The following is a 17,170-nucleotide window of genomic DNA, read 5'->3' as shown; positions in this document are numbered from 1 at the left end:
TTGTCACCATTGACCCCAGTGTAATAATCTTATTCAATATAATCATTGGTCTATCCATTTTCAGGTTTATCTTTCTTTTTATTTTTATTTATTTCCATCATTTCCTGTATCTTCTTCCACCTGTTCTTCCTCTTCTTGTTTCAGCTCTACTTTGTTGTCTTGTTTTTATTTCTTGCAATCATGTTTTTAAAGTCCTTGCGGTGCTCAAGTGCTTTCTCTATATTTTTTTCTATTCTGGGGCCTATTCTTTTTAATATGTTTGTGAGTGACATAGGGGAAGGTTTGGTAGGGAAGGTTTGCCTATTTGCCGATGACTCTAAAGTGTGCAATAGGGTTGATATTCCTGGAAGTGTCTGTAATATGGTAAATGATTTAGCTTTACTAGATAAATGGTTAAAGCAATGGAAACTGCAGTTTAATGTCTCCAAATGTAAAATAATGCACGTGGGGAAAAGGAATCCTCAATCTTAGTATTTTATTGGCAGTTCTGTGTTAGCAAAAACTTCAGAAGAAAAGGATTTAGGGGTAGTGATTTCTGACAGTCTCAAAATGCGTGAACAGTGCAGTCAGGCGGTAGGGAAAGCAAGTAGGATGCTTGGCTGCATAGCTAGAGGTATAACAAGCAGGAAGAGGCAGATTGTGATCCCGCTAGATAGAGCGCTGGTGAGACCACATTTGGAATACTGTGTTCAGTTCTGGAGACCTCACCTACAAAAAGATATTGACAAAATTGAACGGGTCCAAAGACGGGCTACAAGAGTGGTGGAAGGTCTTAAGCATAAAATGTATCAGGAAAGACTTGATGAACTCAATCTGTATAGTCCAGAGGACTGAAGGAAAAGGGGGGAAATGATTGAAACATTTAAATATGTTAAAGGGTTAACTAAGGTTCAGGAGGGAAGTGTTTTTAATAGGAAAGTGAACACAAGAACAAGGGGACACAATCTGAAGTTAGTTGGGAGAAAGATCAAAAGCAACATGAGAAAATATTATTTCACTGAAAGAGTAGTAGATCCTTGGAACAAACTTCCAGCAGATGTGATTGGTAAATCCACAGTAACTGAATTTAAACATGCCTGGGATAAACATGTATCCATTGTAAGATAAAATACAGGAAATAGTACAAGGGCAGACTAGATGGACCATGACTATCTTTCAATATCTAAGGCAGTGTTTCCCAACCTTGGCCACTTGAAGGTATCTGGACTTCAACTCCCAGAATTCCCCAGCCAGCATTTGCTGCCTGGGGAATTCTGGGAGTTGAAGTCCAAATATCTTCAAGTGGCCAAGGTTGGGAAACACTGATCTAAGGGACTGACACACAAAAAGGGAGGTGGGCCAATGTGGCTGAGAACGCCTAAGGAGCAGAACAAGTAACAGGGGGATTTATCTAAAAGAAATCAAACCTATAATCAGGGAAAACAATTGATCAGTGGAAATGTCATTGTCTGAATGCCACTGAAATGTCTGCAAACCAAGACAACTAGACACAAGAACAGTTTTCCCCCCGAACGCCATCACTCTGCTAAACAAATAATTCCCTCAACTCTGTCAAACTTTTTACCAAGTCTGCACTTCTATTTCTACTGTAGTTTTTTCCCCCCTCATCATTCCTATCACCCATTTCCTCCCACTTAGGACTGTGTGACTGTAACTTGTTGCTTTTATCCTAATATTTTTATTAATATTGATTGTTTCTTCATTGCTTATTTGACCCCTATCACAAAACATTAAGTGTTGTACCACATGATTCTTGATAAATCTATATTTTTAATGTATCTTTTATATATTATGGAGCATATGCACCAAGACAAATTCCTCGTGTGTCCAATCACACTTGGCCAATAAAAAATTCTATTCCATTCCTTTCCATTCTATTTATTCTATTCAGAAGTTGTGGGTGCTTCATCACTAGATTTTAAGAGGAGATTCGACGGCTATTTGTCTGGAGTGGCACAGGGGAGACAGATGTATCAAGCACTGCTGACGCCAACCCCCAATTTAATGAATGGGGAAAAGTCATGATACCTCATGTAACAACCGTGTGATGACAAAAGTGTGACACCCCGGTATAAGGGTCTCTTTGGAGAGTTGGTATCTTCCAACTCAATGTAATTCTGCAAGAACTTTAGCACATTGCTAATCTTCATAAGCTGAGTACTGGAGCGTCACATTTCACTATTTCACATGGATCAGTTGCAAGTTTGTACGAGTTGAAAACGCCTTAGCAAATACAAAGCAAGCGTGTTCTTTTGCCCTCTATCGGGACACGGTGATCGCATACCAGTGACTAAAAAGCCCTTAATAATAGGCAGGCATATGTGGTAGAGCTTAAAGGAGTTAAAACCATCGAGTACTGAATTGCTAGAAAGGATAGGAGGAGAGGAACTTCTTCCGGACCACTCATGGGAGGAAAGCGGCGTACTAAGTGGCTTTTGTGCTCTTCCCTATGGTGGAGACAGCATCTGGAAGGTGAGTTGAGGGTAAAGGTCGTAGGAGAGGCTGGGAGCAAGTCGGGCTGTTTGGTTTCCTCCATGATGTGGAAGCAGAGACACAGTTAGGCTGAAGCACGTGAGCTGCTGCTACATGTTCCTTCCTTCCCCAAAATTTGAGTGCACTGGTGCTCCACGCTTTAACACTGGTGGCTGCAATTATCTGCCGGTGAGAAGAGGCGACTCCGTTTCTTTCCATCTTTGTGCAAAAACAATCCTGGCAGCTACTAAAGTATGAGTTATTAAATAATAAATTTCTTTTTTTATATTTATAATTTGTAATACCTGGTAGAAAAAATTCTGGGTTTTTTCCTAATTTCTTGTGAAGTGATTTCTCTAATCCATCTTTCTACTTTGTTCCAATGGAGTTTGGGTTTTTGATGACAGTAAGAGCCAATATTTTCTATTGGTGCGCCCCTCGTGTATTAGGCAGGTTCAACTGTGCTTTATCCAGCACTTCGGTTTTTTAAAAAAAAGCTGTTCGGGACTTTTTCAGATGTTTAGTTGTATAGGTAGTCCTCACCACTTGTTCTCTGAGCCTCCAGTGTCACAGTGGCAGTGTAAAAGCAGACATTCATCTTTTACACAAATTTGCTTTCCCCCAATATTTCAAATTACTCCCCTCCCTCTCTTCCCTCTACTTTCTTTCTCCTTCTGTCCCTCTTTCCTACTTCCCTCCTCTCCTCCTCTCCCCTTCCTCCTCTACTTCCTCTTCCTCCCACTTGTATTTTCACTGAGTACATCTAGTCATAATCCCTTTTATGGTTGACAGGCAGGTAACTCAAATCACTCACTCACTTACTTACTTACTTACTTACTTACTTACTTACTTACTTACTTACTTACTTACTTACTTACTTACTGTTAGTTAGTTAGTTAGTTAGTTAGTTAGTTAGTGTTGGAAGGGACCCTGTGGGTCTTCTAGTCCAGTGTTTCCCAACCTTGGCAACTTGAAGATATTTGGACTTCAACTCCCAGAATTCCCCAGCCAGCAGCTGGGGAATTCTGGGAGTTGAAGTCCAGATATCTTCAAGTTGCCAAGGTTGGGAAACACTGTTCTAGTCCAAGCTCCTGCTGGTGCAGGAGACCTTCTACCATCCCAGACATATGGCAGTCAAGTCTCCTCTTGAAGGTCTCCAGCGATGGGGCGCTTACAACCTCTGCAGACAGGCCATTCTACTGGTTGATCGCTCTCACTGTCAGAAGGTTCTTCCTTATTTCTAGGCTGAATCTCATTGGTCAGCTTCAATCCATTCCTCCTTCTCTGGTCCTCTGGTGCTTTGGAAAACAGTGTGTTTCCCTCCTCCCTGTAGCAGCCTCTCAAGTATTTGTAGACTGCTATCATGTCACCCCTGGACCTCCTCTTTGCTGGACTATCCATGCCCAATTCCTGCAACCTTTCCTTGTATGTTTTAGTGTCTAGTCCCTTTATCATTCTGGTTGCTCTCTTCTGCACTTTTTCTAGAGTATCAATGTCTCTTTTGTAGTGTGGTGACCAAAACTGAATGCAGTACTCTAGGTGTGGTCTGACAAGGGCATTATAAAGTGGTATTGGTAGCCCTTTAGTCCTAGATTGTATTCCTCTGCTGATGCAGCTCAAGATTGTGTTAGCTTTTTTAGCCGCCACTGTACATTGCTGGCTCATATTTAGTTGGTTGTCCCCCAAGACTCCTAGATCTCGCTCACAGTCACTTGTGTTGAGTATGGTTTCACCCAGTTTGTATGTAGGATTTTACTTTTCTCTACATTGAACTTCATTTTGTTTGTTGGGCCTACTGTACAAGATCTTTCTGTATTCTGAGCCTATCCTCTGGAGTACTGGCCACTCCCACCAGCTTGGTGTTGTTTGCGAATTTAATTAATTCCCCCTCTATTCCATCATCTAGGTCATTGACACATATGTTAAAGAGTACTGGGCCTAGAACTGATCCCCGTAGTACCCCGCTGCCTACTTCTCTCCATGTGGACATAGACCCATTGAGGACTACTCGTTGGGTGCAGTTGTTCAGCCAGTTTTCAATCCATCTTGTTATGTTACAGTCAATTCCACTTTTCTTTACTTTGCAGAGTCGTAGATTGTGGTCCACCTTGTTGAATTCTTTGCTAAAGTCTAAGTATATTAAGTCCACTGAGTGTCTCTGGTCAATTGATTTGGTCATAGTGTTGAACAATGAGATGAGGTTCGTTTGGAATGATTTGTTCCTGACGAATCCATGTTGGCTGGTGGTTATTACATTGTTCGTCTCAAAGTGGTGACAGATCTGTTTCTTGATTATTTTTTCTAGTATTTTCCAAGAAATAGACATTAGGGTGATCAGTCTGTAGTTTTCTGGGTCTGGTTTTTTGCCTTTTTTGCAAATGGGGACCACATCAGCTTGTTTCCAATCATCCAGTAGTTCTCCTGTGAGCCAGGATTTTTGAAAGATGTGGTACAGAGGTTCAGCAATGACATCTGCTAGTTCCTTTAGGACTCTGGGATATAGTCCATCTGATCCTGGTGATCTCTTTACTGTATTTTTATATAGAGATTTATTAGAAAATAGATTAAATTACAACTATACATTATATTACATTCAAAAATATAAATAGTTAAAACAAAAGAAAGAGAAAAGAAACACACAAAGAAATTACCGGTACATTAAAAACAAGAGAGATAACCTTGTTCTCTCTTTACTAAATCATTTTTATTTATATCTTTCTAGATCTTTGCAGTTCTTCATATCTTTAGTTTATATACTTTCATATTCATTCTACTATACTAATCTATTATTGATTGTTGCTAGTACATTATATTAATGTTAGATAGTAAAATATCCAGTTACATTTTTATTTATACAGTTTATTCTTCATCGAATTAGTATAGCTCCTCTTTCATAACTAAGCAGACATTGAAATCATTCTTTCTTATCTGTAACCTGTCATATCCAAGCATCTTTTGTCCTAGTTTCTCTAAAGTCATCTCTATGTGTTGTATATAAATTATTTATTTCTTAATTTTTTGCAACCAGTTATACCATTTCTCCCATATTTTGTAGAAAACTGAATCTTCTTTTACTGTATTTTTATTAAAGTGGAGTTTTGTTCCAGTTTTGATTTCTGCTGCTGCATTACAGGTTTGGGGTTTTTTTGAGTTTCTTTGTGAGTGAAGACAGAAGCAAAGAATGTGTTGAGTAGTTCTGCTTTCTCTCTGTTGTCCATTACTTCTTTGCCATCTTCTCTTTTTAGTGGACCAACTATTTCTTTTTTTGGGGGGGGGGGTTTGTTTATGTGTTGGAAGAAACTTTTTCTGTTGTCTTTGTAAGTTTGTACTGGGCCTTTGCTGTCCTGATTATTTCTTTGCAGATTCTGTCTGTTGAAACTCTGCCTTAGTAATATGTCTTTTTTTCAATTTTTTGTATTTGTCTTTTTTTTCTGTTCAGTTTTTTTGCAAGGTCTTTGTGTAGCCATGCTGGTTTCTTTTTGGATTTAGCGTTTTTCTTTTTCATCGGGATAGCATTGTTTTGGGCTTTTATGATCATAGAAACATAGAAGTCTGATGGCAGAAAAAGACCTCATTTTCCATCTAGTCTGCCCTTATACTATTTCCTGTATTTTATCTTACAATGGATATATGTTTATCCCAGGCATGTTTAAATTCAGTTACTGTGGATCTATCTGTGGAGACCTCACCTACAAAAAGATATTGACAAAATTGAACGGGTCCAAAGACGGGCTACAAGAATGGTGGAAGGTCTTAAGCATAAAACGTATCAGGAAAGACTTAATGAACTCAATCTGTATAGTCTGGAGGACAGAAGGAAAAGGGGGGACATGATCGAAACATTTAAATATATTAAAGGGTTAAATAAGGTCCAGGAAGGAAGTGTTTTTAATAGGAAAGTGAACACAATAATAAGGGGACACAACCTGAAGTTAGTTGGGGGGGAAATCAAAAGCAACATGAGAAAATATTATTTTACTGAAAGAGTAGTAGATCCTTGGAACAAACTTCCAGCAGACGTGGTACATAAATCCACAGTAACTGAATTTAAACATGCCTGGGATAAACATATATCCATCCTAAGATAAAATACAGAAAATAGTATAAGGGCAGACTCGATGGGCCATGAGGTCTTTTTCTGCCGTCAGACTTCTATGTTTCTATGTTTCTATCTACCATGTTTGCTGGAAGTTTGTTCCAAGGATCTACTACTTTTTCAGTAAAATAATATTTTCTCATGTTGCTTTTGATCTTTCCCCCAACTAACTTCAGATTGTGTCCCCTTGTTCTTGTGTTCACTTTCCTATTAAAAACACTTCCCTCCTGGACCTTATTTAACCCTTTAACATATTTAAATGTTTTGATCATGTCCCCCCTTTTCCTTCTGTCCTCCAGACTATACAGATTGAGTTCATTAAGTCTTGCCTCATACATTTTATGCTTAAGACCTTCCACCATTCTTGTAGCCCGTCTTTGGACCCGTTCAATTTTGTCAATATCTTTTTGTAGGTGAGGTCTCCAGAACTGAACACAGTACAGTATTCCAAATGTGGTCTCACCAGCACTCCCTCTTCCTGCTTGTTATACCTCTAGCTATGCAGCCAAGCATCCTACTTGCTTTCCCTACCGCCTGACTGCACTGTTCACCCATCTTGAGACTGTCAGAAATCACTACCCCTAAATCCTTTTCTTCTGAAGTTTTTGCTAACACAGAATTGCCAATACAATACTCAGATTGAGGATTCCTTTTCCCCAAGTGCATTATTTTACATTTGGAAACATTAAACTGCAGTTTCCATTGCTTTGACCATTTATCTAGTAAAGCTAAATCATTTACCGTATTACAGACCCCTCCAGGAATATCAACCCTATTGCACACTTTAGAGTCATCGGCAAATAGGCAAACCTTCCCTACCAAACCTTCCCCTATGTCACTCACAAACATATTAAAAAGAATAGGACCCAGAACAGACCCTTGTGGCATAATGCTTATAACCTGTCTCTGCTCAGAATACTCGCCATTCATAGTTTTTAAAGTATCGTCAAGAGGCTGGTGTCGCTTTCTGGGGGGGGGGGGTGTTTGCAGATCCCGCCCCCTCAGTCACCAATCTATGCCTCTCCACTTCACTTCCCCTCCAGGGTAACTCCGACTCGATTCCAATGGACCCAAGTCCCCAAACAACTGGAAATTTGACAATTTCCTCAGGAGTCCCGAGGGAAACTTCTGTGGTGCTGAGATTTTGCTATGCCCAGCTCTCTTGCGGTCATGCCAGAACATTTCAGTTAGGTCGAGGTCTGGACTTTGACTGCAGTTGCAATGTTTTGATGCTATTAGTTTTCAGCCATTCTGTTGTAGATTTGCTGGTGAGTTTGGGATTATTGTTCTGTTACATAATCCAATGTTGCACAAGCTTTATTATTATTATTATTTATTAGATTTGTATGCCGCCCCTCTCCATAGACTCGGGGCGGCTTACAAGACTCGGGGTGGCTTAAAATCCTACATACAAACTGGGTGAAACCACACTCAACACAAGTGACTGTGAGAGAGGTCTAGGAGTCTTGGGGGACAACCAACTAAATATGAGCCAGCAATGCACAGTGGTGGCTAAAAAAGCTAAAACAATCTTGAGCTGCATCAACAGAGGAATGCAATCTAGGACTAAAGGGGTTCCAATATCACTTTATAATGCCCTTGTCAGACCACACCTAGAGTACTACATTCAGTTTTGGTCACCATACTACAAAGGAGACATTGATACTCTACTAGCTGTTGGAGAGATGGCCTGATATTTGATTAATATAGAGAGGATGTATACTTCTTTTTTTCACATCTTCTGCAACCCTTTTACTACATTTTCATTTGAATCTTACAGACAAAGATGATGCCAGTAAGACCACACTGGACAACTGAGAATAACAAGCAACATTGAAAAGCAAAGCGAATTGAGGCGGAAATTAAAATATTCTCCATTTCCTTCAGAAAAACCACACAATTCTTCTCCATCCCCAGTAAGTAAGATACAAAGGAAAGAAAATCAAGAAGTGATTTGGAACTGGAAAAAGTAGAGTATATGGAAGTCAAGTGTACATTACAAAAAGGTCCAAAGAGATTAAGAAAAAGAGGGAAATATATGGACATCAATGAATAGGAAAAGGTCAATTGGATAGGCACATAGGGCAACAGTTAATGTAGGCCTTGCCCTGAGAGGAAGAAAAGTACTTAAATCAAAGCACCACAAAACAAGGGCTCATACATATTTTTGACCTCCTTAAGAATATCAATAGTGGAAAAACTCCACAGATGTGAGAAAATCAATCTTTAAATGACAAGTGATTACGCAGGGGAGAATCCACTCTGGAAAACAGCTATACTAATTATCTGGATGTGGTAAAAGCTCGGGCCAGAACTGCTCCTTTTTGGTTCATAGAAAGATCCACAGAGGAGAGATGCCCTACAAGTGCTCCCAGTGTGGTAAATGCTTTAGCAAAAATGGCAATTTAGTGATACACCAAAGGATTCACACGGGAGAGAAGCCGTATGACTGTCCTGATTGTGAGAAACGTTTCATTGGAAATTCCGACCTCATGAGACACCTGAGGACGCACACAGGAGAGAAACCCTTCGAATGCCCTGATTGTGGGAAAAGTTTCAGTCTCAATTCCAACCTGATAAGACATCAGAGAACTCACACAGGAGAGAAACCCTTTGAATGTCCTGATTGTGGGAAAACTTTCAGTCAGAATTCCAACCTGATGAATCATCAGAGGACACACATCAGAGAGAAGCCGTTTGACTGTACTGATTGTGGGAAAAGTTTCATTGCAAATTCCCAACTCGTGAGACACAAGAGAACTCACACAGGAGACAAACCCTTTAAATGTTCAGATTGTGGGAAAAGGTTTAGTCACAATTCCAACCTAGTGATACATCAGAGAACTCACACAGGGGAGAAACCCTTTGAATGTTCTGATTGTGGGAAATGTTTTAGTCAGAATTATGACCTGGTGATACACCAGAGGATTCACACAGGAGAGAAACCCTTTGAATGTTCTGAATGTGGGAAAGGTTTCAGTCAGAATTCCCACCTGGTAAGACACCAAAAAACTCACACAGGAGAGAAACCCTTTGAATGTCCTGATTGTGGGAAAAGTTTCAGTGAGAATTCCCATCTGGTAAGACACCAGAGAACTCACACTGAGAGAAACCCTTTGAATGTCCTGATTGTGGGAAAAGTTTTAGTGAGAATTCCCACCTGGTTATACATCAGAGAACTCACACAGGAGAGAAACCTTTTGAATGTCCTGATTGTGGGAAAAGTTTCAGTCAGAATTCCCACCTGATGACACACCAGAGGACTCACACAGGAGAGAAACCCTTTGAAAGTCCTGATTGTGGGAAAAGCTCCAGTCAGAATTCTGAGCTGGCGATACATCAGGCAAGTCATACAGGAGAGAAACTCCATGAATGTCCAGAGTGTGGGAAAAGTTTCAGTTACCATTCTGACCTGGTGAAACACCAGAGGACTCACACAGGAGGGAAGCCGTATCAGTGTCCGGATTGTGGGAAATATTTTAGCACGAGTTCTAACCTTATAAATCATGTAGTTTTACACACAGAAGGGGAGAAAACCTTTATATGTCTACTCTGTGGACGATACTTCAGGCGTAAATCATCTCTTATTGCACACAAGGAAACCCACATGAGGCAAAAATTGATGAGTTTAGAGAAGGCCTGAAATTGGTTTGGTGTAGGTTAGAAATTTACTACAGTAGTACCTCTAGATACGAGCTGCTCCACATGCGAGTATTCCAAGATACGAGCCACGAGGGGAGAGAAATTTCTTTTCGAGACCCGAGCTCAAATTTGGGATACGAGCCGAGCGTCCACTAGGTGGCGCAAGAATCCTTGCTTCTGGTTATCTTGGAGGGGAAAAATAAAGTCTAAAGCCATTTGTTCCAGATACGAGTTGTTCGACATACAAGCTCCCTTCTGGAACGAATTAAACTCGTATCTAGAGGTACTACTGTATTTGAATTCTGCCTGATTGTTTTTACTCAAATGTGTCTCAGGATTAGACCTGTAGATGGAGAGAAGAAATGGAAAATGCCCTTAAGCAAGACTGCTTTGTTGAAGTACCCCAAACCCTCTGTTTTCTCTTATGTGACCCTTAAACAAATTTGTGAATGGTTAAGCAGAAAAGTGGTTACCTCAGGATTGCAGACATAGCACAGATCCAGGAGGCCCAGGAAGGCCCATTGCCTTCCAAAGGCCTCCTCTACCGCAACCTCTTTGAATAGTGGAAAAATCTTTCACTTTTAATAATGCATTGTGTGTTAGAGCTACCAAATAGCTTTTGACAAAGAAAAAAATTGGGGAGCATCAATGTTGCTATAAACGCTAGGATCAGGCAAGGCAGCTGCCTCAAAGTACGGGATGTACAGTTAATAAGTTTAATAATAAATATAATAATAAAATTGTAACGTAAAATCCTTTTCTCAGTTCTTGCTCTGTGGTGAGGTCTGCACACATGCAGTGTGTTTCAAACATACTACAATTTTTCAGCTACCTGTAATCTTTCCCTCATGCATTCTGCATCTCCGATTAGAATAGAATAGACTAGAATAGATTTTTATTGGTCAAGTGTGATTGGACACACAAGGAATTTGTCTTGGTGCAGATGCTCTCAGCGTCCATAAAAGAAAAAGATACATTTGTCAAGAATCATGTGGTACAACACTTAAAGATTGTCATAGGGGTCAAATAAGCAAAAAGAAGCAATCAATATTAATAAAAATCTTAGGATACAAGCAACGACCGGGACTCATTGCTCACAATCACTCATGCCCTCATCACCTCGAGGCTCGATTACTGTAACGCTCTCTACATGGGGCTACCTTTGAAAAGTGTTCGGAAACTTCAGATTGTGCAGAATGCAGCTGCAAGAGCAGTCATGGGCTTTCCCAAAAATGCCCATGTTACACCAACACTCCGCAGTCTGCATTGGTTGCCGATCAGTTTCTGGTCACAATTCAAAGTGTTGGTTATGACCTATAAAGCCCTCCATGGCATCGGACCACAATATCTCCGAGACTGCCTTCTGCTGCACGAATCCCAGCGACCGATTAGGTCCCACAGAGTCGGCCTTCTCCGGGTCCCGTCATCTAAACAATGTCGGTTGGTGGGCCCCAGGGGAAGAGCCTTCTCTGTGGCAGCCCCGACTCTGGAACCAGCTCCCGCCAGAGATTAGAACTGCCCCTACCCTCCTTGCCTTTCGTAAACTCCTCAAAACCCACCTTTGTCGTCAGGCATGGGGGAACTGAGATATCTCCCTCGGGCCTATATAATTTAGGTATGGTATGTTTGTAGGTATGTCTGCTTAAAAATGGGGTTTTCTTAACTACTTTAAATTTTTAAATTGTAAATTATTAGATTTGTTATGAATTGTTTTATTGTGTTGTGAGCCGCCCCGAGTCTGCGGAGAGGGGCGGCATACAAATCTAATAAATAAATAAATAAACAAGTCACAGTCATACAGTCCTAAGTGGGAGGAAAATGATAGGAATGATGAGATTCTGTATTCCTCGACTTACTTTCCCTTCTCATTATAAATTTAAATTTTGAATCAGTTTATTACAGTCTTAGACCAGAGACCAGAAGAAATAAAAATGCTCAGTATGTATGTGTAATGTACAATTAAAAAGTCTAGTATAAAATAATAAATAACTAAAATCTATAATAAAATCCTGCCTGTCAATTATATATGGTCTAACTATACTAAAATTGCAATCCATAAACTCTGGTTAAAATTTGAATTTGAATTGTATATCAGTCCAGGCACCTCTGATGATGTGATTTGCAATTAGGCTCCTCCCTCTTATTACTCTCACCCCCAGTTCTAAATACTATGAATGTACAACATTTCTTTATGCACAATTAAACAATTAGAATGGCTAAACTGGATCTGTTTTGATGGGCATTCAGATTTCCTAGTGGCGTGCCATCCATGTGCTAACCTGGCACAACTGTACTTATCCCAGGACTTATTATAAAATAGCTACTGAGCACCATTTGGGATGTTGGTTGCCGATCGGTTTCCGGTCACAATTCAAAGTGTTGGTTATGACCTATAAAGCCCTTCATGGCACCGGATCAGAATATCTGCAAGACCGCCTTCTGCCGCACGAATCCCAGCGGCCGGTTAGGTCCCACAGAGTTGGTCTTCTCCACGTCCCGTCGACTAAACCAGTGTTTCCCAACCGGTGTGCCGCGGCACACTGGTGTGCCGCGAGACATGGTCAGGTGTGCCGCGAAGAAATAAGCTCAGCTTCTGGTCTCGCAACTTTTTGCGAAGAGAAAAAAGTTGTGAGACCGGAAGCTGAGCTTGCTTCTTTGCGGCTTCCAAGTTTTCCAGCAGCTGCGGCGCCCCGCCCGGCTGGAGCTTCCCTGTCAGCAGGTGAGCTTTGGGGCTTGGTGGGAGGGCAGCGGCAGCGGGAGGGCGGTGCGCAGCGGGAGGGTGATGGTGGCGGCAGCGGGCAGGAGCCATGCCGTGGGGCGGTGGCAGGGTGGTCCCTCTCTCCCCCTCTCTTGCTTTCTCTTTCTCTCCCCCCTCTCCCTCTCTCTTTCTCCCAGTAGCCGTGGGGCGACGTCAGGGTGATCAGCTGTGAGGCGGAGCTACGGAACAGAGGCACGGACGGCAGCGGCTGGAAATGCTGGAATTGCGTGGCTGGCACTTGCCTGCTGGCTGGACCAGGACGGAGGCTCAAGCCCCACGTCCATGCCCAGCGCAATGCCAGAAATGTACGGCGTCTAGCCACCGCCGTCTGTGCCTCCATTCTGGAGCTCCGCCTCACAGCTGATCACCCTGCCGTCGCCCCACGGCTACTGGGAGAAAGAGAGAGGGAGAGGGGGGGGAGAGAAAGAAAGAGAGGGAGAGAGCGAAAGAGAGAGGAAGAGAGGGGGGAGAGAAAGAGAGAGAAAGATATAGCAAGAGAGGGAGAGAAAGAGAGGGAGAGAGGGGGGAGAGAAAGAGAGGAAGAGGAAGAGAGGGGGGGAATAGAAAGAGAAAGAGATAGCAAGAGGGAGAGAGAGAAGGGGGAGAGAGAGAAAGAGATAGCAAGAGAGGGAGAGGGGGAGAGAAAGAAGGAGAGGGGGGAGAGAAAGAGAGAAAGCAAAAGAGAGAGAAAGAGAGATAGCAAGAGAGGGAGAGAGAGGGGGGAGAGAAAGAGAGAAAGCAAAAGAGAGAGAGAAAGAGATAGCAAGAGAAAGAGAGGGAGAGGGGAAAGAGAGAAAGCAAGAGAGAGAGAAAGAGGGGGAAGGAGGGTGAGGGAAAGACAGAGAGGGAAGGAGGGCAAAAAAGAGAGGAAGGAAGGGAGAATCAAAGAGAGATGGAGAGAGAGGGGAAAGAGAGGAGGGAAGGGAGGGAGAGAGAGAAAGAGGGAGAGAGAAAAATAGAGCGAAAGGGAGGAAGAGAGATATTTTTTGCCCAAACTTTTTTTTACACACACACCCCCGCCCCTCCCCCCCCGCTCAATGTTCCCCAGGATTTTGTAAATGTGAATAATGTGCCGCGGCTCAAAAAAGGTTGGGAAACACTGGACTAAACAATGTCGTCTGGCGGGACCCAGGGAAAGAGCCTTCTCTGTGGCGGCTCCGACCCTCTGGAATCAACTCCCCCCAGAGATTAGGACTGCCCCCACCCTCCTTGCCTTTCGTAAACTCCTTAAAACCCACCTCTGTCGTCAGGCTTGGGGGAACTGAGACATCCCCCCCTTGCCTATGTAACTTTGTACATGATATGACTGTGTGTATGTATTTTATCTACTGGGGTGTTTTTGGTTTTTTTTAGACTTTGTAATGTAAAACTGTTATTTTAGATTTTAATTATTAGATTTGTTACCATGTATTGTTTTTATCGCTGTTGTGAGCCGCCCCGAGTCTACGGAGAGGGGCGGCATACAAATCTAATAAATAATAATAATAATAATAATAATAATAATAATAATAATAATAATAAATAATATGGGACTTAGTGAGTCAGAGGACAATGGGGAATCAGAGGAGGAGACCCCCTCGTTAGATGCAAGAGTCAGGAGAATGTGGTCAAGACATGAATATCTAAAAAGTAATGGTTCTTGGTGTTTAAAGATCTATGGGACACTTGGCCACACCTTGCCAGTATATAAGGGACTTTCTAAGGGAAAAGGGGCATGGCGGACAATATTCCTCATCATAGCTGTGGGAGAATCGAAGCTGAGAGGACTTTCTGGCTTCAACTATTTTTTGTGCTTGTCTGTGCTGTGCTTTGCACCTTTTTCTTGAAAAGTAAGTCGTCCAAGCTGCCAGAGAACCTTCAAGGACTAAGATTTATAGCCCTCTGGGTCACAGCTCAGGCTTTGCTTATCTTCAGCTTATTAGAGAGAAATTTCTGCCAGCATGAATTCCTTTGCATTAACCAGTGGGTTGCATGACGTGTTTTACCAATAGATTTTTGCTTATGATCAAAGTTTGAATCAGCGTGTGTCTCTCTTTATTCCTAATCAGTGCCAGGCCCAGACAGAACAGAAGGTGACAAAAAGTGAACTGAATTTATTATTATTATTATTATTATTATTATTATTATTATTATTATTATTACTATTATTATTATTACTATTACTATTAATTAGATTTGTATGCCGCCCCTCTCCGTAGACTCGGGGTGGCTCACAACAGTAATAACACAATATATAACAAATCTAATAATTAAAAGTCACTAAAAAACCCTTATTAAAAAGCTAAAAATGCACACAAACATACCATGCATAAACTGTATAGGCCCCGGGGGAGATGTCTCATTTCCCCCATGCCTGGTGGCAGAGGTGGGTTTTAAGAAGTTTACGAAAGACAAGGAAGGTGGGGGCAGTTCTAATCTCCGGGGGGGAGCTGGTTGCAGAGGGTCGGGACCGCCACAGAGAAGGCTCTTCCCCTGGGTCCCGCCAGACGACATTGTTTAGTCGACGCTGACAAAATAAACGCTTATCTAAAGATCGTGACTGCCAACCGCATGCTGTGAAAAGGAGGGAAGGGGGAAAAAGAGAAGAGCTGATGGAAATGTTTCATTTTTCACCTTCGTTGGGCTGTCTTCACCACCCTGTCTTCACCATTGATAAGCTGTCTTTAAAAACATGTAACGGGTAAAAACCTTAATGTCAAACCACAGGCCTAGAAAGCAAGGTGCTCAGTGTAACCACAAGCAGGGAACATGGATCCCAGTGGCTGGTTAGGTCCCACAGAGTTGGCCTTCTCCAGGTCCCATCAGCCAAACAATGTCATCTGGTGAGACCTAGGGGAAGAGCCTTCTCTGTGGCGGCCCCGACCCTCTGGAACGAACTCTCTCTGGAGATACATACCGCCCCTTCCCTCCTGGTCTTTGGTAAAGTTCTGAAGACCCACCTCTGCCAGCAGGCATGGGGGCCGTGAGCGATGAGATTGTCTCCGGCCAATATTATGAATGATTGAATCTGATGAGTGTGTGTGTTTGTTTGTTTGTTATGATTTGATTTGATTTGTATGCCACCCCTCTCCGAAGACTCGGGGCGGCTCACAACAATAAAAACAATACAAATCCAATAGTTAAAACAATTTAAAACCCTTAATATAAAAAGCAATCATACATCTCATACAAACCATGCATAAAACGGAACGGTCCAGGGGAATCAATTTCCCCATGCCTGACGACAGAGGTGAGTTTTAAGGAGTTTGCGAAAGGCAAAGAGGGTAGGGGTAATCCTAATCTCCGGGGGAGTTGATTCCAGAGGGGCGGGGCCACCACAGAGAAGGCTCTTCCCCTGGGTCCCGCCAGATGACACTGTTTAGTCGACAGGACCCGGAGAAGGCCAACTCTTTGGGACCTAACCATGGGGTTTTAACACTTTTAGCAATCTATATTAGTCTTTTAAAGTAAATTAGATTTCTTTTATGTATTGTTGTATTTATAATATTGTATGCCGCCTTGAGTTGCTGTTAGAAGGGCGGCATAGAAATAAAATAAAATAAATAAACACACAAACAAATAAATGGGGCAATAGAGTTTATGGTAAGTAAAGGTTGGTTAAAACTGTGAAGCTTTAAACAGGAAATGGGGAGGGGGATATAAATTGAACACTTTGACAGGATGCTGTGCTGAAAAACCAGAGGTGAAATGTTACTGGTTTAGCCCAGTTTGGGTGTACTGGTAGGAGCGACAGTTCACGACTGCCCACTGACTCGGATGTCACCATTTTCTTTTTTTAACCCTCTGTGGCTTGTCCATAATCTGCACTTCAGACTACATTCTGACTCTTCCCAGCCATAGCTGGATTGGTGAGGAGTCGACCCAGCAGCTCCCATATTCCTGTGGTCGATAAAGCAGATCTTGCTTAATGTCAGGTGTGCCTCCGTTCAAAACCCAAGAAGGGCAACCCACAACTCCATGTTTGTAGAAAAAGGTACTTTTACTGAATTTGAACTGATAGCAATGAAAGAAAAGCAAGACCTGAGGCTAAAGGCCTTCTCCGGGTCCCGTCGGCCAGGCAATGTCGTCCGGCAGGGCCCAGGGGAAGAGCCTTCTCTGTGGCGGCCCCAGCCCTCTGGAATCAGCTCCCTCCAGAGATTCGCACTGCCCCCACCCTCATTGCCTTTTGCATGAGTCTCAAAACTCATTTATGTCGCCAGGCA

General features: G+C 42.3%; 1 protein-coding gene across 1 annotated transcript in view; it reads left to right on the top strand.

Moving 5' to 3' along the window:
- The window catches only part of LOC139159951 (zinc finger protein 180-like), a 30,698-nt gene extending 18,192 nt beyond the window's left edge, over nucleotides 1–12,506 (top strand). The window contains exon 5 of the mRNA XM_070737442.1: nucleotides 8,349–12,506. Within this exon, the coding sequence (XP_070593543.1) occupies nucleotides 8,923–9,816 (894 nt within the window). The 5' untranslated portion in view covers nucleotides 8,349–8,922 and the 3' untranslated portion in view covers nucleotides 9,817–12,506. The remainder of the gene's footprint in view (nucleotides 1–8,348) is intronic.
- Nucleotides 12,507–17,170: the final 4,664 nt, after the last annotated feature.

This window comes from Erythrolamprus reginae, chromosome 2 (genome assembly GCF_031021105.1).
Source record: "Erythrolamprus reginae isolate rEryReg1 chromosome 2, rEryReg1.hap1, whole genome shotgun sequence".
In the NCBI taxonomy this organism is placed as follows: domain Eukaryota; kingdom Metazoa; phylum Chordata; class Lepidosauria; order Squamata; family Dipsadidae; genus Erythrolamprus; species Erythrolamprus reginae.
Note: the sequence above shows the minus strand (reverse complement) of the source record. Positions and strands in the feature narration are given on the sequence as shown.